Consider the following 21542-nt stretch of genomic DNA (forward strand, 5'->3'; position numbering starts at 1 on the left):
TGGCAGCAGTGCAAATTTAATGAGGCCCCCATATTACCAAGAACGGATCCCTGAGTTCGAGTGCCTGTCCTGCGGGCAAATCTGTTAAATGGAAAACACGAAATTTGGCAATCAAATCGAGATGAAAAGAGCCTGGCCTCTAGGACATTCCTTGCATCAGGATAATGAGGATTGTGTGCTCATGCCACTCACCGCCCCTTTGCAAAGGGGCCCTTCGTGCGGAACATTCGATATGCAAATTATTTTAGCCACTTAGGGTGGAGGTAAGGAAATTGTGATGCACCCGTAACGTGTATAATACATCGATGTTTGCTCTGTAAATGGAAAATATTGCTGCAGGCTCTGAGCCGCATTAAATGTAATTCCCTGCATTCAATAAGGATGCTTTACATTCATAAAAACGTATCGATCCTATCCTTTATGTTTAGGAATTTATGTTGGTATACTAGCATTTATCTTTAACAAGGGGCAGACGGACACTCATCCTCTGAATGAATTCATACACCAGTTCTAAGTGTGCTTTACATTCATCAAAACGTACCGATATATCCTTTATGTTTACGATTTATGTTGGAATAGTAGCATTTATCTTTAAAAAGGGACGGTACACTCATCCTCTGATCGAATTCATACACCAGTTCTAAGTGTGCTCGGAAAGGGTTCAAATGTATTTGAGTATGTTTTCTTAACGTATTGTAAGGAAACAACTTTTTATGAAACCTTATATGAATACAACATATCAGAGTATTCAACTCTTAAGGATAATTCTCGTGACTTCACAATTTCCAAGGATATGATGGCCCTGATCGTAGTATTTTCACTCTGTACGCAGGACTCCAATAAAATATCTATGACGACCTTCTTACAACTGAAGGATTGTTCTCAGTATGAAATTGTGTAACTAGCTCTTCTTTATTTACCAAATTGATCAAATTTTGTGAGCTGAGAAAACCGTAACATTTTTCCAGAGAATAATTTAAAGCCTTTATAGCTGGGTGTAAAACACCAGAGCTGCAAAGCGCCGACAAACGATTGCGGCTAAGAGTGTTAACCTTGTTTTCACTTTACTAGGGGAAGCTGGCGCAGAAATTCCTTGGCGCAACCACATTGAATATTCCAAATGCTGGAAAAGGGGGCTGAGTGCAGTGGCAATTTTCAGATAAATAAAGTGAGCTCCGTGGGGCGGAAATTGCATCAACGCTCCTGCGTCAGTTTATATCTGGAATTACATTGCTTTTGTTTGATTTTTGTGGAACTGACGGGGAGCGTCATAAAATGTGCAAAGTTTAATGCTGAAATACTGGCATAAAAGTTTCTTCTGCAGCACCCTTTAAAAAGTAAAAATATGCGGCTGTAAAAAACTTACTTTGAATGCAAAATGCTGAAACGAAAGTAAAATCCCTTCAATCTTTTCTTCTAAGAACTATGTCGTTTATTTCGATCTCTTTTCGATTTGTTCGTTTACTTAACAATTAACATAAAACGTAATTAGATAAAAAAATTAATAATATAAATCGATAAATTAGTAAATTCAATTGAACTAAAAACATTTGCTCTCGCTTTCATTTGAACATAACAACAATTTGCCTATGAAAATAACAATTTTTTAGTTGAATCAAACGCACAAATCGCTTCGTTTCGTCGCATAAATAAATAAATAGTCAAATAAATAGGCTTAGAACTAGAATAAATATGTCTTAAGCATACGGCTCTCAATTAGCGTAATTCTCATTCAGACTCTACAAGTGTTAGGCACGCGTACTAAAAACGGAACCTGCAGCCTGCTTAAACAAAATATCCAACCCTTGGAATCTGCGAATCCCCAGCGTATTTCGTTTGAAGTTGCTGCAGTTGATTTTCAATTAAGCTAATGGAATGATGGTTGCATGGAGGAGGGTTCGGGGAAAGGGGTCGAAAAATGCGACGTCGCCAAAAAGTTGAATCAACTTTTATAACGCTCATGTCCACGACTCTTAAAACTCTACGTTCTATTTACACTTGTTGCTCCTTTCCCAGCAGCTAGTCGGAGTTCATCTCGGCCATCTCGGGACACGGAGACCTCGGAGGCCTGGAGGCTTTGGAGGCACCACCTTATTTCACGCCCGTTATGCTGCGCAGCCACGGCTTGTAGAAGGTGGTGCGCATATAGACGCCGGGCAGATACGGCGCCGCACACTTGATGCCGTGGGAAACGGTTCCGGCCAACTCGTAGCGCCCGTCGGGTCGCTGCAGCACCAGCGGACCGCCACTGTCACCCTGCCGGAGGAATGAGAACAATTAGAGTCAAGTGTGTTTGGAAAAATGTATGATAAGTCTGCCAGTAGTCTACCATTTCAATCTGATTTACAAATTACAAGCATACTGTTTTAAGGATTGTAACAACTTCATTTTTCTTGTAGTTTAAGATATCGAGACTTATGGTCGTTTAAAACAAAATCAAAACATGGTAATATTTTTATTTGAATGATTTGTAGTGAACTGAAGGTCATGGTTGGTTGTACTTAATTCTATAACACAACGACTAATCAATTTAAAAATTAAAAATTCTTTAGAAAAATTGGAAACCTTAAGGATATTAATAAACAGGGATTTTTAAGGGAATTAAAAAAAAGTTGTTCCAATCTCCATAACATTTTCGATAATGAATGAATATTTTAAGGTTCGCATGTTAAACTTAATGTTTGTATTAAACTCAACACTTCTGGTTTGACATGCACACATAAAAACGTCCCTAGGATAAACGTCCCAGATATCCCATAATAGTATCCTAGAACCCACCTCGCAAGAGTCCTTTTGGCCATTGGCATATCCGGCGCACAGGAAGGAGGTGAGAATCTTCTTGTTGTGGCCAGCAGTGTGGAACATTTCCTGGCAAACGCTGTTCTCGATAATCGGCACCTAATTTAAATCAGCCCCGGGTTAGTTAGATCTTCAAAGAGGACTGTGATGGGTGGGTGCTTACCTGCACCTCCTGCAGAACGGAGGGCACTCCTCCGCCGTACTTGAGGCGACCCCAGCCGGTCACGGTGGCCATGCGTCCAGTGAAGTCCGCCACATCATTGGGCATGCAAATGGGCACTGCAGAGGAATAAAGGGAAATTCGCAAATTATTTATAGTAAACTTTAATGAGGGGTCTAGACTATGTTAGAATCATTAGAGGGAGTCTGAAATATATTATTCGGGGGTGCAACACAAAACCCTCGTTTTAAAATCCCTTTCAAATGCCACTTTAGGTGTCTAAAAGTATGCAACAAAATCTTTTAAGCTCAAAAGTATCATGGATTCGCGCAGAAAGACGACTTCCCCGTATTCACTACATACTTTTAGATACCTAAAATGACATTTAAAAGTGATTTCAAGACCCCAGTGAGCTGTATGGGACCCACTATTGAATTCCTTTAAGAGCTATCTCTAATCCTGCAAGCATTTTGTCTTTATGAAAAGATATTGCATTATTTCGGTCCCTGCTTGGGCGCCACTTGTTTTAAGCTTTACACACTTCTTTACATCGGTACTTACCTATATGGGTATCAAACTGCACTGGAGTGTCCAATTCCAGCAGGGCCAGATCATTTTCGAAGGTGGCCGGATCGTATTGCCGGTGGACGATGACACGCTTCACATTCTTTGTCACAGAGCGCTTGCTCTCCAGGTCGCCGGAGATGTCGAATTCACCCATGACGGCCACCAGCGAGGCCAGGAAACTGGAGGGAAATCAGAAATCCCCGATTAAGGACCCACCAAACCGGGATTACAGACGCAATCTTACCCGGGCTGACAATGGGCGGCGGTGATGACGTAGCGGCTGGTGATGAGGACGCCGCCGCACTTGTTCTTGGTGAACAGGCCCAGCCAGGTGGACTCCCGGACGAGGACCTGCCAGGGGAAGGCGCCGAAAGTGGAGCCCTTGCCGCCGACGATGCGGCCGGACTTGACATGGGGCCGCACACCGCACTCTGTTGATGGGGAGTGAAATGCGAGGTTAGGAGTGGGGAGTGTTCGAGAAGTCGAGTCTGAGAGTTGGGGGAAGCATAGAACTGATGGGACACGGGAGTGGGGGTGGGGAGGGGTCACTAGAACTAGGAGGGGTATTCTTTATGGGGAATCGATGGTCTAGGCGGATTTCTGGTTCCGTCGCTTGTGCTTGCGACGCGCTATATTTATGGATCAGTCGGGAATGCAATGGGGGATCGGGGTGGAGGAAGCGTGGGGTTAAATGCGTGAGCGTGAGGTTAGGAACAGGTGAGGGGCAGGTGAGAGAACAAGAAATAGAGAGAGAAAGACAGTTGTTTCGGGTCCATGCTAGTCCATGCAACATTCAGTCCACACTTACGAATCTTCCGGCCGTTGGCTCCGCCGTAGGAACTCAGGGTGGCGCCCTGGTCGACCTCGTTGTCGCTGGGGTTCGGGTTGACGTCCTCTTCGTCCTCCTCGTCCACGATCTCATCGGCCGCCGGTCTGGCCGAGCTCACGGTGGTGGTCTTCACGGTGCTGCTCACGCGACGGGTTGGCTTCTTGGTCGCCGGCTTCCGGGTGGTGGTGGTTACCTTGGCGGCCACGGTGGTGCGACGGGTTACGGGCTTGCGGGTGGTGCTGCTGACGGTGGATGTCTTCTTGTTGGGAGCCTTGGTCGTGACCCGGGTCACGGGTTTTTTGGTGGTGACCTTCGGTCTGGTGGTGGTGGCTACCCTCACGGGTTTGCGCGTGGTTGCCACTCTCACCGGCTTGGCTGCTCCTCCTGCTCCGGCCTGGTAGGTGGCCGCGGTCTTGTTGCTTCCCGGTTCCTCGATCATATCGGCCAAGGCATCGAAATTACCCTGCAGCGAGGCTACCAACTTGTGGACCAGCGTGTGCATCTTGTCCTTCAGCACCACATCCTCTACAAAGGAGGGGGTGGAAAGGTCCAGGTCGCTGGTCACTGCGCTGGAGGCAGCCGACATGTTGAGATTGGGATTTCTCACAGGCGGGAAATTCACGAAGTCATTGGGCGACGTGTAGGTCTCCTCCATCACATTCTGACCGACCTTCTCGCCCGGAACCGAGAAGGCGGGATACGAGGGCGTAGGTCCAAAGTATCCGGGGAACGCCGGCTTGTCGTCGGAGGGAACTGCATAGATGGCCTCTGTGGTGGATTGCGTGAAGGCCACGTGCACGGGACTGCTGCCAAAGTATCCGGGATCCTCGAAGTCGTTGGCACTAATGCCCTGTGATCCTGGTCTTCCGGTCACAAAGGAGCTGGTGGCCAGTTTGTTGCTATCGTCACTCAAGGAGCTGTAGGTCACCAGGTTAATGGCGGTGGGCTTGGGTGTGATGAGCACCGTCGGCCTGGGAGGCTTGGGTGTGCCATTGATCTGCACGAAGCCAGGCTTCTTGTGTCCATAGACACCACTGCTGGTTGGCCTTTGGGCGTAGATGGGCGTCGAGGCTGTGGCCACCAGCGGGGGTTGGTAGTTGCCCGGAGTAGAGCCCACAATGTTCTCCGCCGTGCTCTGGATGAAGGCGTCCAGCTTGTCGTCCGCCATGAACAGTGGAGGTACATTATCGTAGTGATAGTCGACGGTGGCCGGAGGACGTGGAGTGCTGGGTCCGGTCACATAGCTGGTGGAAATGGGCTTGGACGTCGATGGCTTCCTTACCGGCGAGCTGGCCACATGCTCCTCATCGAAGACAAGCGATGGCATCGGCGCCAGCTGTTCGTAGCCGACAGATGGAGCGGATGGCTGGTCGAACTGGCTGAGCGGGGCATCTGGCTTGTCGTAGTTGAGAGCCGGAGCAGCTGGCGCAGGAGCTGCGGCAGTGGTCTGTTCGTATACTGGATTAGCTGGCCTGGGGTAGCCACTCTGGTCGTGTTCCTTGTGATGATTGGCCGCTGGCTTCTTGATCTGAATGTGCGTGATGGGCGACTCGGGTACATTGTCGTATCCAGTGGACACGGGTTTTCTGGTGCTCTGCTCGCTGATCTTCTCCTGGTTGTAGGCACCAGCACTTGGCTGTGGCTGCGGCTTCCTCTTGATGTTTTCCACGCTGATGGGTCTCTTTATGGCAGGTCGCTTGGTGCTGGGCTTGGGTCGAGGCCTGGGACTGGCGGTCACCAGAACGGGTCGCTCCGAGGATGCATCTTCCTGCACAGCGTCGTACTGTGGTCGCTGAGCTGCCGGAGGAGCAGATGTTGGTGGGGATACATAGCCGGAGGTGGTCTCCGATTGCTGGTAGGCATTGGAGGTGTCGTCGAACTGCTCCTGGACCTTGGTGGTGTGGGAGGACACGGACACTTCGGCGGGAACTTGGGCCTGGTAGTCACCATTTCCGGACTGCGGGTTGTAGTGCTGCATGGTCACCATTCCAATGTAGGAGGCCACTGGGCGATTCTGCTTGTTGGCATTGGTGGTGGGACGCACGTACGTTGGCACTGGCTGCGGCTGCTCCGTTTGGACGGTGGAGAGCTTCTGGTATACGGCATCGGTGCTGGACTCGAAGGAGTCACTGCTCACCTGGCCATAACCCGCGGCCGTGGTCGGCAAATTCTCCTCCTCCTCCATGTAAGACATATCCACCGGGTAAGCAATGCCCGTGGGCATCTTGTTGAACTCTGAGGTCTGCGGAGCAACTGAGGCCTCTGCATCATGGTAGCCATTGGCGGGCATCGTGTGATCCTCAAGCACGGCGGAGACATCTTCTCCGTAACCAGGACGCGCGGTGGGCATCTCGGCGGACTGGCTGACAGTTGCCGAGGCCTCCTGCTCGTCGGAAACCTTTTCGTAGGAGGACTCGTAGCCAAGTGTGGTGGTATAACCGTATTCCTGCGACTGAGACTCCTGTTCCTGGACCTTCTCCGCCTCGTTTTCCTGGTAGAATGTTGGGGGCTGGGTGGCTGGCTCGGTGTGAACTTGCCCAGCACCGGGGTATCCGTATGATGGTGTCTGCTGGCTCACCACGTTGTAACTGGGACCATGGCTGGTATTGTTCAGCTGCAGGATGATGGATTCGATGGAGTCCACATGGGTGGTAATCGAGGAAACTGTGGTGGGGCTGTTCTGTCCGCTCGTTGGACGTTTGGCACTAGTGCTGGATGTGATGTAGCTCTGCTCCGGCGGCTGTTGTGGCTGTTGTTCCTGCTGCTTTGGTGGTTCCGCGTATACAGGCTGGGGTCCATAGCCCGTGGAGAACTGCAGATCCTCCACAAGATCGGCATCTGCTCCGGGGTGAGTGATATCACTGTGCGTGAACTCTCCGCCATCCAGGATCAAATGGTTGTGGTTGTGCTGGTGGATGTTGGACGACTGCGCAGGTTTTGGACTTGGCTGGGGTTTCACCACCGGCTGGGGTTGTGGCTTCTGCTGGATGGGTCGCTTCATGGTCTCCGCCAACTGGGGAACAGGATTCGGCTTGGGTTTCTGCGTGGGCTTTGGAGTGGGTTTCTGGGTGGGTTTCTGGGTGGCTTTCTGCGTGGGCTTTGGAGTGGGCTTCTGCGTGGGCTTCTGAGTGGCCTTCTGAGTGGGCTTAGTCTTGGGTTTTTGAGTGGCTGCTGGCGTCGAGGAAACCTCCTCGAAGGAGTTGGACTCGGAGCTCGTTTGTTCCTGCAAGCCGCTGGCAATCTTCGTGGGCACCTCGGTGGTGAAGACGATGTGATGATCATCGGCATGCTCTGGTGGCAAAGTACTGAGCACCTGCATCACGAAGTCATCATTCTGGGGAGGCGACGAGGGTGAGTTGATGGTCACGGAGTGCTTGTGGACATGGAAACTTGGTGGCTGGATCGGTTGTTTGGTGATCTTCTGGGTGGTCTGCTCGCTGGAGATGTCCACCTGCTGCGAGGGCTCCTGTTCGAACTCCACACTGGCGGAGGAAGGCTGCGACTGGGTGGTCTCGGTGGACGCACTGCTGCTGGAGTATCCAGGCTCATCCCTAACCGGTGGCTCCGTTTCTGGCTCTGGCTCCGACTCCGGCTCAGCCCCATAAGCACCGCTGGGTGGACTGATGCTGCTGCTGCCCAACTGCTGGTACACCTTGTCCAGGTTCTGCTGATCGTAGATGTTCTGCGAAGGCTGCGGGTTCTGCTGATCGTAGATGTTCTGCGAAGGCTGTGGGTTCTGCTGATCGTAGATGTTCTGCGAAGGCTGCGGGTTCTGCTGATCGTAGTTGTTCTGCGATGGCTGCGGGTTCTGCTGATCGTAGATGTTCTGCGATGGCTGCGGGGCCACCTGCTCCTCGCTCAAGGATTGCTGCTGCTGGGACTGCTCACCGTAGCTCTCGAACGAGGATTGGGCCGCCGCCTGCTGGATCTTCGTCTGCTGCTGGTGCTGCTGGAAGTATGCGTTCTGGGCCTCGTTGATCAACGTGCTGGCCAGCTCGTGGGTGGGCGGGATCTGGCAGCAGGCGCCGAACAGGAAGCCGTCCATGCAGGCGCCCACCACCTCGCCGCCCCTCTGGGCGCACTCGTGGTTGAACATGCAGATGGTGGGTCCATTGGCCCGCGGATCAGAGCTGGGTAGCGTCTTGGTGGCTCGGCAGTGCTTCGGGGTGATGCGGTAGCCTCCAAACAACTTGCGACCTCCTGCAAACGAAATCCAAAAATATAAACAAATTAGCAAAATATAATTACATTCAAAAGCGATTTTTTAAATACCAAAAGTTTTTAAAAAAATATTAGATTTTTTTTAGAGCAGATTTCTTTCTTAAAGCATAATCACACCATCAAAAGTAATATTTTTACCCGCTTATATATTCTTAAAAGCTGGCACAATGATTTTCCCCATTTTAAGATTCGTTTTCAATTCGCCCAGATTTTTGAGCAGATTTCCCTGCCAATAATCTGAAAGCCAACTGTCAAATTCCCCGTGGCCAGAGCTTAATTAACATGTCATTTCGGCATCTCTTTTTGGCTCAACTGTGGTTGATTGGATTATAACTGGAGGGGGTAGTGAAAATGTGGGAAATTCCTTAAATGAAAGTGACAACGTCGAACGAAAGCATCAATGCCGCACAAATGCCCATCTATATAATTGCTCTTTTGAGTGCTAATTGTGGCAAACAGCCTTGGGCACACATCAACAGCAGTCGCTACACAAGCATAAACTACAAGGTATATAAACCCAATTAACAGCGGCCATATTTTGCCTATTCTGTGGGCCGTCAACCCAGCGAAGACCACTCGAAAACCGCCAAGTGAAAGTGGCCCTGGCTGGCAGCCCAACTGCTAACTCGCAAAGCAGCCACTCTTGCCGTGTCAAAGTTCATCTGCGGCCCAGGTGTGGGCAATGCACTTGAGAGTTTTTCCACCTCATTTGCCAAATTACGACAGAAACCGCAGGTATGCTGAGAAAAACGGAGAAAGGTTAGCCTGGGCTGTCTTGGGGGCTTTTCATACCCTTTCGGAGCCTTTCCCCATTCAATACATTTGATAATTAGACAGAGCCTAACTCAAATTGTGATATTATGAAATTTTGTTGTTTTAATTTATTTAACATATATACCTACATAATCGAAGTGTAATTAATTACAAAGAAACTTTTTTAAGAGTTCATAATATAAACTTTATTCTGCTCAGGGGTCTAATAAACTCTGTTCTTCTTTTTACAACCGTGTAATCCGCTTAAAATTTGATGGTTTTTGATAAGCCCCTGAATTTCTTCTTAAAGAGAACCATAAATCGTAAAATTGGTGCGATACATTTTTAATTTTGTATCTTCTATCTACTAATCTATTTTTTTGTAGATTAGGGAGTAATTTGTTAGATCTATGAATATTATTAAAGTGTAATTATTATTATTAATGCGTACCTACAGCTGATAAAAGCAAACCCCTATAAAGTTCCGAACTCAGTTGAGCTCGGAATGCGTCAGAGGATGCGTTAAAAATTTTCGAAAAAGAACCCACTCCTGACATTTGAAACCAAATTGATTTTTGGCAGCAATTAAACCAGAAGTGGAAAAGCGGCGGCCGCCAAGTTCTGACGGGTTTGTGCTGACGAATTAACACCTCGCGGACGGAAAGAGGGACGCTCCACTTGCGGCCGGTGCCGGTGGCCCCAATCCGCATCGGGGACTGTGTCAATGTTTGGTCGTGAAATTGGAGCATTGGCGCCCAGTGCAAACATGGCCGGCGATCTAGATTCGGAGGCTTAGTGGCAATTAGTTCGCTGCTAATTAAATGGAAATCGGAAGGTAACGAAACCGAAATTGCAGGGAACGGTCCGAAATGGAGGCAATCATGACTCAAGTCGCTGGAGAGTCTGTATGCCGGACACGTAGCGCCAGTGAAAGTAAAGCGAAGTACTGCCGCGGAGTCAAGTGTATTACCCAAAAGTAATGGAAAAGTAGTGCAAAAGCCTCCATTAGAATCGCAGTCAAAATATCTTCGTACATACATAATTGAGTAAAAGTGATAGTGTTTCTCCATCCTCTTTTCTCTATTTTCGCTCGGCCCATTCATCTCTCAGAGCGATTTCGTTTTTTTTTCTGCCGTCTACTAATAAAATAACAATAATGTTTTTTGCAGCTTTATTATTTGCAGACATTTCGCGTTTTTACGATTAGACACTTAAGTGCTCTTAAGTATTCTTTCGCAAATCGTTAAACACGGAGCGAAAGAGAGTCGGCGAAGAGACGTGAGAAAAGGCCGCAGGCGTCGGAGTTGCGCCAAAACAAAAGCTCTCGTTCCCGAAGAAAGAGCCGACTAACAGAACCGCTGGCTCTAACAGAGACCTATGGGTAGGGTAAGTAATACCACTAGCTAACAGAGCTCCCAGACCCCCATACCTTGGTAACTCCCATCTCGAGTTGCGGAGTCAATGAATTAATTACCGACCTGGGGCTGACTTAATGAAGTTTGGCAGGCCGCACGACCAAGCAGCGATAATTATGCTGTTTAGCATAACTATTTGATCTAGCCGGAGCAAATTGAATGGTGTACTACGTGATTATGCATTTTGTAAGTTATGCTAAAAATATGTGTTTTCAAAACAGGCGTAGGTGTGGACAGTGGAGCATCTTTAGCTTGATTTTTATTATAAAGAAGCAACCTATGACTTATCTTTACCTAATATTAAAACGTTCCAATCGTATCATTTGTGAAAAGTGATTTAACCTTTTACGGCATTTCAATTTCATGAATACTATTTTTATACCACTTTATTTTTTTAAAACATTCTTTTTTAGGTTGACGTTCTTAACTTCATTTTTGTTTAGTTACGCTCCACTGTAAAATGGAACGTGTTGAACATTTAATGGGGAGATTAGACCCTTGCCCAGGCAACACTTTCGTATGACACGAATCAAATATGCTAAGAATGCTGGGGCACGCCCCGAACCGAGGAGGCTCGGCACCTGTCATATGCCACCTAAAGATATGTGCGTTCCATAGCCTCCTGGCAGATTACCGATTACGATCTGCCAATCCTCTGACCCTAATTGGTGGATCGAGAAATTGGAGTCAATGCGCGCTGCACCGTCATAATCGCAGGCGTTGCATGCAAAATAGGTTACAGCATCACACCTGAGGAACAGCCGGCTAAACTGAGAGATACCTACTCATAGTATATATATACACGGCCACCTGAACGCCGAACGAAAGTGTGTCAAACGCCTGAATAATTTCGCGCCGCTTTAAAGATTTTTCGGTGTTTATCATAAGGGGGGAACAAGATCGGGGATCGGAAAAAATACGAACAGAGGAAGCAGCTGCAAAATGAGATAACAAGTTTGTATTCCCCACCAAAAGTCGGTGGCAATGCCATTAATCATCCGAGGAAATTGGTCCCATAGCCGAATTCTGTTGCATGCCCCGAACTTGGATGGCAGTGTGTCACTGGGCCCTTGGGGCAGTGGGTTCTTTATATGGCCACAGAGCTTTATATAAGTATTCGGCCTTTTGGCCAACGGAACAGTTATCGGCTGTGCTGCCGTCCGTGCAGTGAAATTTATGCGCACAGCCATGGAATGGAAATTAATTAAATCATGAGTATGATGCTGGCCAAGATCGGGAGAAGAGAGCTGCTCTGCCCGCTCTGAGATTTCGTAGAACTTGTTTTCAGGCCCGATTCTCCGACCGTTCGACGTGCCGGAGTCCGAAGAATGTAAACAAACGAGGCGCTTTAACGGTAAATGGAAAATTATTATCGATCAATTAGCCCAAGACTGCAAAAAGCTAAAAAAAAACTTTCTTGAACAACATGCAACTCCACGTGTATCGGGCCCACAGATCACAGTGGGCTCGGGGATCTTGGCTCACGGCCAGTTTTGCATTTAACGAATCTTGCTCTAATTGCGTTGTGAAAGTGTTAAATATTCTTGGACTACATTGGCACAAGTTATTAACCGATCAGTGGCAAATCCAGTCAAGTGAAATCGAAGAACCGAACAGTTTGATTGGCCAGACATAAAAATAAGGTATAAATTTCAACTGGTTATTAGTGGAGTAGGTTTTATCATTAAGTTTTAACATTAGAAGAGGTCTTACAAAATGTGGCTACATTTAGAGCAAGTCTTTGATAAAACCGCAATTGAATGGAAACTTAAAAAGTATATCATATCAGCTTGAAATTATTAGTGTTCTGTTTCTAATCTATTGGAAACAATGAAAGCTTTTAAATATTTAATTAAAAATCTTAAAAGTATCTTAAGTCATTTCCCCTGGTACAGTTAATTAGAGAAACTCTTACTATCGACAGGAAAAAATCCCAAACGATTTATTGAATCAAAAAGGCCGCATCTAATGACCAGCGGACGATGGCGGCGAAGAGGAAAAAATAACCAATGTCACTTTTCACGGAATTAGCATAAAAAATCTTTTCATTCATCCCAAGTTAATTTCACTTTTCCTAGACAAAAGCGGAGAAAAACTGTTTACATTTCATGAATCGCTTGATTTGGGCTACTAATTATGACTTTGGCTGGTGGAAGCGAGAGTGCCGAGTGCAGTTTACTGAAGGTTTGCGCTATCTTTTCGCTTTGTTTTATGTTGCTGTTTTTTGTTTTATTTTTATTAATTTTAATGGGCTTTACGTGCGACTGTGCGGCTGTGCGTCGGTAGAAATATCTTTCTCAAGCGCTCGGTTCCGCGATGTCATCACGCAAGAAGATTTCCCGCTTTGCGTGAGAGAAATGGAAAGTTTCTTTCCGAGTCTTGACCTTTCTCGGCTTAAAGAGCGTATTTGGTTATCCGATTCCGATTCCGATGCCGAAGCCCAAGTCGCTGGGCCCAGCACGCATCCCACTCCATATGGCTGCCGATCCGCAACCGAACATAGCATACCCATTAATCGCATTGTAATTGAATTGTTGGGGCCTGGGTATGGCATGGTATCAGCATCAGCATAAACATAACCCGCTCCATGCTCTACTACGCGCTCTGCGAATTGGACTGTGGCGTGCGCTATATAACTAGGACCGGCTATAACCGATTTGCACGCGAACTCCCGAGCTTGGGAGCCACCTTGAATTACATAAAATTGGATTTGAAAGTCGCACTGATCGCGGCGCGTCTACAATTTCCATCGATTTGCTCCGATCTGATGATGATCTGCTCAAGTGTCGCTGTGGCGAATCGGGCACAGCATCCGATCGTGGGTACCACCAGTACCAGTACCAGTACCAGCACCAGTGTCTTCCCATTCCCAGTGGCCACTCCATGGCTCCTCCTCCATGGTTCCCCGTCCGTCGCAGCGGCGTAAATTGTAACAGTGACCCAAATAAAATTGCGGCGACGGGCGACCGAAAAGACCGGTAAGCTAACAGTGAATGTGCCTGAGCCAGGCTGTCTGTCTCCATTCACAGCCACTGGCCACTGGCACTAGTGCGGTGGCCAAAGGTGTAGGTACGAATTTTACGCATGCAATTCTAATGGAAACCGTAATTTCCCACTGGCCAAACCAGAAACATTTAAGACAGTCCACATCGGAGATGAGCAGGTAATAACATATAGAATTGTATCTAACATAAAGGTTTAAGTGCTAAAAAAAAAATGAAATCATTTTAATTATGCAAAAAAGCTTTCCAAAATTTTATTTTAGTTTTAAAATATTTAAAAAAGATATAAAATGCATTTAAATTAAAAAAGATTACAATATTTAATAGCAAGAACTTTTGCAATAAAATCAATAAATCAAATACTAGACATTCAATTTCTAACAATATTGCAGTTCTTATGATTTGCGGTTGGCTTAAACTGATCATTTTGTTTGCCCAGCCAAGCGGTCAAATATGGTCAGCCTAGCAGCCACAAGACCATAAATACAAATTGCTTTATATCTTATTTCTTTAAGCACTGCAATACATTTAATTTTTGATGTCATAACCTAGGCATCCCTCACGTGGGCAACTCCGATGGCTCGCTTTTCTGCCCGTAATAAGAAAGGTAATCACACGGTGTCAACCTGGAGCCCAGCTCTACTCACCTGGAACAGGTTCTAGAGCCCCACCAGCGTTTTGCAAGAGAAGAGGCTCTTTTTCTGGGTGGTAACCCGGCTCGCATCGTTTTGGCCACCGCTTAGAGGCGGTTCCATTTGCCACTGTTACATGTGTGCACGATTTTGTACTGTTTTCATTACCATTATTATTGTTTCGGTGGTCACTTTTTGCCAGGTCATGATGCCCTGGGTCTCTGATTGTGCGGCCAAACAATGGCTGCCCGGGAAGCATTCAATTTGGTGAAAATTGTGCACAATGGAAAATTTATTAAACGCTTTCCGGGTGACAAAAGAGTCGCGGTGAGGACAAATCAAAGTGCAAGCGTTTTGCCAACCAATTGGTTGAAAAACCATATCAAATGCGCTGAGCTGTTGCAAGAAAACGGTGTGAATGGGCAGTGAAAGTTGCCTGGCCGCAATAAATGACATCATTTTTGGCAATAACCCCGATTCCCATTCCGATCCCCATCGATATTCAGCAGCACTGAGCTTACAAAGTCTGCGGAAACTGCCGCAGAATCCCAAAGCGTTTTTATGGATGCACGAAGATCGGGCCAGGCTTTAATGCGTTTTGTTGATTTCCATGCGAAAACCGAGGCAGCGAAGAATGTGTGTTGTCATGCAGCGGAAGCCAGCGCGGAGCGGAGAATTTCACTTTCACCGCCAAACATGTCAAAACAAATTCGAAGTTTGCTTCGCCGTGTGTTTCCTGTTAGACGGGCGCATCCCATAACTCGGCTCTTTCGGTTCGAGCCAGTGCTGACAGCCCGATAATTTGTAACTGCTCGGCATCGATTCCAATGCCACTTGAAACAATGCCGATGCGCTTGAAAGATAAGCCAGCCGACTACAAATGCGTGTGAGTACCGCGGCAGTCATTCCAATTGAGTGGCTACTGTTTGGACTGCATACAGTCGAACCCCTGTATTACGAACCCATTTTCTGTAGCACTCAAACAATTCAACTAACTAATACTGATGTATAATATTTATCATTTAATCAGAATTCATTGTTTAAAATATTTTTAAAAAAAGAGCCCATAACAGCTCTTTTATATTTTGAAATCATAGTCAAACCTTTCTCTTTCTGATTTTATAAGTAAGATCAAATTTGTTTTTAATATACATATGTTATGGCCTTGTGTCTCCTGTTTTCACTGACTTTTATTATTTTAAAAAGTCATGACTGCCTAAATATATATATTTATAAAATGTTTTTAAGACCCTAATTTCTGTGGGTTGCCATGACTTCATAAAATAAATCCCCTTAGTTATACAAAAATTAGGCAAGTGTCATAGGGCTTTAATGCTTAAATCAATCAATCAATCACTTAAAGTAAACCCAACATTTGGAAAATAGTTCCAAGTACTGAGTACCATTAGTTCAATGTCTTCACACAAAAGTCGTGTGTTATTTGTTCAAGTACTAAATTGAAGTTAGCGACGGTCTACTGTAGTTTCACTCGGGTGCTCGGTGGTAGGAAGTGCAATCCATTCTCGACCGAGGTGAAATGCTCTCCCGGCACTCGATGTTCATGATCTGTCACAGTTTTAATGCGATTGCGTTAAGTTTATGAAGTGTAAAATGGCTGTGGGAAAATCGTTTGGGCCCTCTTTGCTGGCCCAGAAGAAAGTCAAATGTCGCTTTCACATTAATTGCATGTGGCGGGGGGCCGAAAACGAAATATATGTATGTGGGGTTATGGAATCCGTAATTTGCATAAGCCGATAATCTTAGCCCGATTGTGTGTCCATATAACGGAACGACAATTAGCCAAACGAGAAAGAAAGAAAAGAGTTATGAATTGATTTTTAAGTACTCTTTAGTCGGCTGGCAGCCAGTCGGCCGAGAGCGATTGAGATGCCGAGATCTATGTGGAGCAACAATTGACCAAGTCGATGATCGGGCAGCGGTAAAAACGTGATCTTGAAATTACATCGCTGTCGAACGTCGCCGGGGCCTCAGCTCCAAGTCAGCTTCCTTCCCGCGGGCCGAGTCTCGGTCTCAAATTACCGCAAAGTCAACTGCAGGCAGCGTCGACAAGTGCAGCGGCGGTCTTGGCCATGGCTAAAACCACGACTGACAGCCCCAAGAAAGCCGCAAACTGGCACACGCTGCCATCAGAGTGTGTGTGGCTGTTGTTGGGCCGAGTTGCGGCTACTGGCCAAGACATTTTCATTTCGCACGCGTTTTTCCTGAACCGAACTGAACTGCTTTCCTGGTTTTCTTTCTGTTCAAACAACGCTTGAATAGAAATTGAAAATTGTTTTACGTGTTTTATACTAATGATCAGGTGTGTATGTGCCCGATGATTGGCATTTGCTGACTTCCACCTCGCTGACGCAGCACAGTTCTGCGACTGCTGGCGAGCGGAAGTATTGATTTTCTCCTCTTGGACTCTGTTTCCCAGGTTTTCCCAAACCTTTGGGAAATGCTGAGGCGAGCAGAAGAACAAAGGGAATCGTTGGGAAAAACGCCTCGAAAAGAAGCCATTGCGTCCAAAGAAGTCATAATAATTGTGGGACTTTTGGTCGTCGCAATGAAGGTTTGCAAATTAAATAAATGCTAAGCCTTACACACTTCTGATTTAATCATAAAGTCATCCAGTAAAACCTATCTTTCTTTGGCTAAACCTTATACATCTTCTTTTCAAGGGTACGACAAACTTCGATGACTCGTGTTGTTTATTTAGAAAATGTGTTTACCAAAGGACTTGCGAGGGCTGCAGGTGGATCTTGCAGCGAAAGCTGCACAAATAAGATTCACTTCACAAGAGCTCTGAGCCTGAAGAAGAGTATTGATTGCACAGGTATATGCTTTCAGCTTCATAATGGTACCCCCGGGGCCATAAAATCTTAACAACATACTTATGACTGTTTTCACCAATTTGATGAGGCTGAAGAAATGAAAATGGGGTGTGAAATCTCATATATCAAAGAAGTCTTATTCTTTTTAGTGCTAGATATGGCACTGGCGATTATCACGAATGGTTTGTTTTCCCCAATGTTGATTGAGTATGGCTTTTTATTGAGTTTGCACCTCCAGTCTTTTGTTGGCCGGCACTTGGGCTCAATCTGAATTGAATGGGCTCAAGCTGGTGCCGATGCGAACTAATAACCAGGTAGTCTAGAAATTGTTTCACTTTTTAAATCAGCCAAATGACCTCGACAATTAACGGCAATGGGATGCTGAGCTGCGGGCCGAAAGCCAGCACAAACCACTCGTAAAATCGTACAAACTGTCACAAGGAAAGTCGACGGCTGTGTCTAACATCTCGAGGTCTTTTGTGGCCGTAATGTAGCATAAAACGAACCAAATAATTGCCAAGTGCGTGGAGTGTGGAAAGTCATTCGAAGAGCACCAGCCACAGCGCAGTTTTCTGTGCCAAAGTTTTTCTGATTCATTTATTGACACAAAGGCATAGTTTGTGTTATTTATTTCTATTTTTTGCCATGCGCATTGTCAACTTGGCCAGGCCAAGACGGTGAGTGAAAGCCCCCGGCGGAGGGGATGGGTATGGGTATGGGTATGGGTTTGGGCAAGGGGATGGCTAAGTGAGCCAAAGTGAGGCAGCAAAAGCCACTGACACGATTCGATTTGCAGCGAGAGACATGAGCTTGCAATTTGGCAAATTGATTTTCTTTGCCACAATTCTACATTTTATTGTGTGCTAAACTTTCTTCTTTGCGCGGCCTTTCATCAATTTATAGGGGGAAGTCAATGGGCTAAATGGTCTGTCACTTACCGCCATTCGTTTCAATTGATCTAAATCCACTTGTTGTCGGCACAAATGATGCGACTATTATTATTAAACTTGTTAAAGCGATGGAAAGTAGTTGTGGTTTTGTTGTTCTCGTCGCTGTCGCTGTAGTTGCTGTTCTCGTTGTTGTTGTGCAGCGGGACAACGTTGCCGTTGAGGCCGGCGTAACCCACTTAAACATGTTTGCTGCTGGCCGGACACTTGCGGGGAGTTCTTGGCCTAGACCGTCTGGCAGCGTTATGTTTTTGGAGAGCTTGTTTCGAAATCGCCACCGAAAATCGGGCTGGTATGCAAGTGCGAAAACAATTTCTGAGTAGTGGAGCGCGCGATAAACGAAAGACTTAGGCGACGAACGCGAAATAAGTTGTAACTGTGGTTGCGATTCCGATTCCGATTTCAATTCCCATTCGATTTAATTGCGCCGACCGCACTTTCTTTGGTCAGCCGCGAATTTACAGTTGCTCGCACCAAAACACTAACACACTGCACCACATATAGTATCTGGCAATCGAATATCTTATTGCTTGTATCTTGTATCTTGTATCTTGGATCAGCGACCATGCGTCCGGTCGACTGAACGCTCCGCGTGTGTCTGACTGTCTGATTGCGACTTGGCCCGAGCAGCGGCCAAGATAACGGACCTTCGCCACTTTTGTGGGGAAAACTTTCACTTTAACGCGGGAGAGCGCGTTCGCGAGAGCCGTGAGCGGTGAGCGGTGAGCGGTACGTGAGAGTATTTCTATTAGGCGTCGCTTAAATGGTAAACATTTCTAATTCGGCGTCTGCTCGGCTTCTTCTTCAGCGCTGTGCTGCTGCTGCTGCTGCTTTTGCCACCGATCGCCGATTCCTGTTTTCGCCGCCTGCTTTCTTTCGCCCAGTCGCCTCTCTTTCTCTCGGCGTCCGTACGCGTGCGCGCTTCAAGCCCAACTGAATCGGTTTACAGCGCGGCCTTGCGGCTAAGAGCGCTTCGCGATCCCGGCTTAACAGTGCGCCCGCTGTTATCGGGATGACGCCTTTCGCCTGCAGCGGTCCCGGCGACCCCCTCGTTTAGCCCACAACCTATCATCTCCTCTATCGATCTCATTTTCGGCTTAGTTATATTTAACAAACGCCTTTAAGCAAAAATTGTAATTATGCTTTTAGACACACAATTTTTAATGATTTTTAAATAAATAAATTAGTATTCTAACAAATACGTGTTGTACATATACTACTTATTTCCAAAAACAAATGTTCTATGTAGATTTCATTGGTTTACTTTAACAGCAAATTTATGAATCAAAAAACCTCCTAAAGCTAAATTATATATTTAAACATTTAAGCACAAAACCTTTAATGATACTTAAAAAATTACATTCTATTGCTAAATAAGTGTGTAAGTAATGAATAAAAAAAGGATCCCAAATAAGTATTGAAAAAATGCTTTTGAGTGTAATCTAGTATATGTGTTGTACTTAAATATTTCTTAAACCAATTTTTTATAGAGATTTTAATTAAGTACAACTTTGGATTAATGTGTATACTTAGCTTTAAAACTCCAAAACTTGTAGTATAATATTATCAAGGATTATGAGATACGATATCTCAACACTTATGTCTATCAACATTTTTTCCCAGAAATTAACAAATTGTTCTAAAATATAGCATCAGTAAATCATTTTGAGCACAGAAAAAGCTAAGCGTAATACTTATGTATTATACAGGGGTTATACTTAGATATTGAGAAAAAATGATTGCCAAATGAAAATGATTCATCCCAAATAAAGTCTTATTCAAGCAATGTTTGGTATGCATTAGATACCCCCTTTGATACATTAATTCAATTTGCTTTATCCTAACAGTGAGGTGCATTGGTTATCTGATCGGAAAAAGGAATATTGAAAGTGCGAATTTTCCCTGATGTTATAGATTCAGGTAAATTGCATTGGCACGCAGCGGGTCACGCAAGGTCATTCCCCCCGCAAACCTGGCAATTAGTGGCCCGCAAAAGACCGGCAAAAGTTGGCGGCTAATAACGGTCATCTGGTCATCATCTGGCCATGTGGCCATGTGGCCACTTGCAGCTAGGAGGTGCAACCTGTCGATTGGCATTTCCTTGACCCAAATTTCACTGCGCGCACATGAGACTTGGCTGGAAAATCCGGCGGCGACAGCGGTTTGTTATTGTTTGGCTTTCTTGGCGGGGCTTGGCCTGGCCTGCTCGCCATTATAATGTCGTGGGGTAAACGCCTGACCAGGCCGGTGGCTCTGGAGGCTCTGGTGGCTGACCAAGCGTGGACTCCGCTCCGCCATCACGATCTTTGTGTAGAATTTCACTTTCGTTATTGTTGTCGCCGTTTGCCGCTTTTTTCTGTCCACTTAATGTTTCTCGGTATGTATATTTTTTCTGTGCATTTCTCGGTTTATTTGTTGTTTATTTTCTCGTGGTCAGCCCATCGAAATGGAAAACGAAGCGAGAGCCGCGGTCTCCGGCTGATTTGGACATGCCGGTCACGTGGGTGGTGGCAGCGGACTAAGCCCGGCCAGAACCAGTTGGGGTTGGAGATGACGGCTTTCTCACTGAGCTGTCGCGCAGATCGCCTTCCCATGATTCATTAGATGCGGTATTACGACACCCGAGCCACGAATGCGCCGAATTATGAACGATTTTAAACGATTTTAGCATAATCAACGGTATGGTATCTAAGACAAAGACCCTGCGCAGCGTTGACTTTCTCTCCATTGGCCAGTCGCCCCTTGGACAATGGAGCTCGCCCAAGAAGGTGCCAAAATAAAGCAATTCAAAAACCCAAAAGCGAACTTTTAACAAATGGCAACGGGGCGAACCCAACGATCAGCACAGCAAATGATGAAATATTCGAAGCCATTCTTCGATCGCATCTGTTTAGATGCCGCCGCCGATTTGGCCAGGTAATATAGGGTTATATAACCACTAGGGTTCGAAAACATCATCCATCAGCAAAATTATCTTAGTCCACAAGCAAAGGGAATCTGGGGATTGTATGATTTCTTGGAATCATTGTTTTAACCTCTAATATGTTTAAAAAATTTACATATCTAATCCGTGTAAAAAGGATTTAAAATGATTTAAAATTCATTCATTCGCAGCAAGTATTATAATATAAGTCTTTGTTATGCCATAACTCATATTTAGAGCTTTTGGAGATGGGCTATTAAGTCTTTTTAGATTTAATAAGCACATAAGTTGACCCATTTCAATTTGTTTTTTTTCTAATGCCAGAGTTCGTGGTTTTATCATGCTAATTGCAATGGCGACTTCATTTTCGATTTGCATGCAGATATCTCTCAATGATGAGTCGTCTAAATTTCTATTTCACAGCTGGCCAAGTAATTTGCAAGCTAAGCAGAAATATCGA

General features: G+C 45.9%; 1 protein-coding gene across 3 annotated transcripts; it reads right to left on the minus strand.

The window, feature by feature from the left end:
• Positions 1–1461: 1461 nt before the first annotated feature.
• LOC119551841 (serine protease filzig) lies at positions 1462–18794 on the minus strand. Of its 3 annotated transcripts, none has more exons than XM_037861411.1 (7): positions 18151–18794; positions 4335–8555; positions 3771–3957; positions 3521–3705; positions 2963–3078; positions 2779–2898; positions 1462–2256 (listed from the first exon to the last, which is right to left on the minus strand). In XM_037861411.1, exons 1-7 carry the CDS (start codon positions 18344–18346, stop codon positions 2092–2094), a joined length of 5190 nt encoding a protein of 1729 aa, XP_037717339.1. In that variant the 5' UTR covers positions 18347–18794; the 3' UTR covers positions 1462–2091. The 3 variants fall into 3 exon arrangements, with proteins under 3 accessions (XP_037717339.1, XP_037717341.1, XP_037717340.1); XM_037861413.1 differs by having other exon boundaries at positions 3771–4014; XM_037861412.1 differs by lacking the exons at positions 1462–2256; positions 2779–2898; positions 2963–3078; positions 3521–3705; positions 3771–3957 and adding an exon at positions 3972–4155.
• Positions 18795–21542: the final 2748 nt, after the last annotated feature.

Source organism: Drosophila subpulchrella, chromosome 2R (assembly GCF_014743375.2).
Source record: "Drosophila subpulchrella strain 33 F10 #4 breed RU33 chromosome 2R, RU_Dsub_v1.1 Primary Assembly, whole genome shotgun sequence".
Lineage (NCBI taxonomy): Eukaryota > Metazoa > Arthropoda > Insecta > Diptera > Drosophilidae > Drosophila > Drosophila subpulchrella.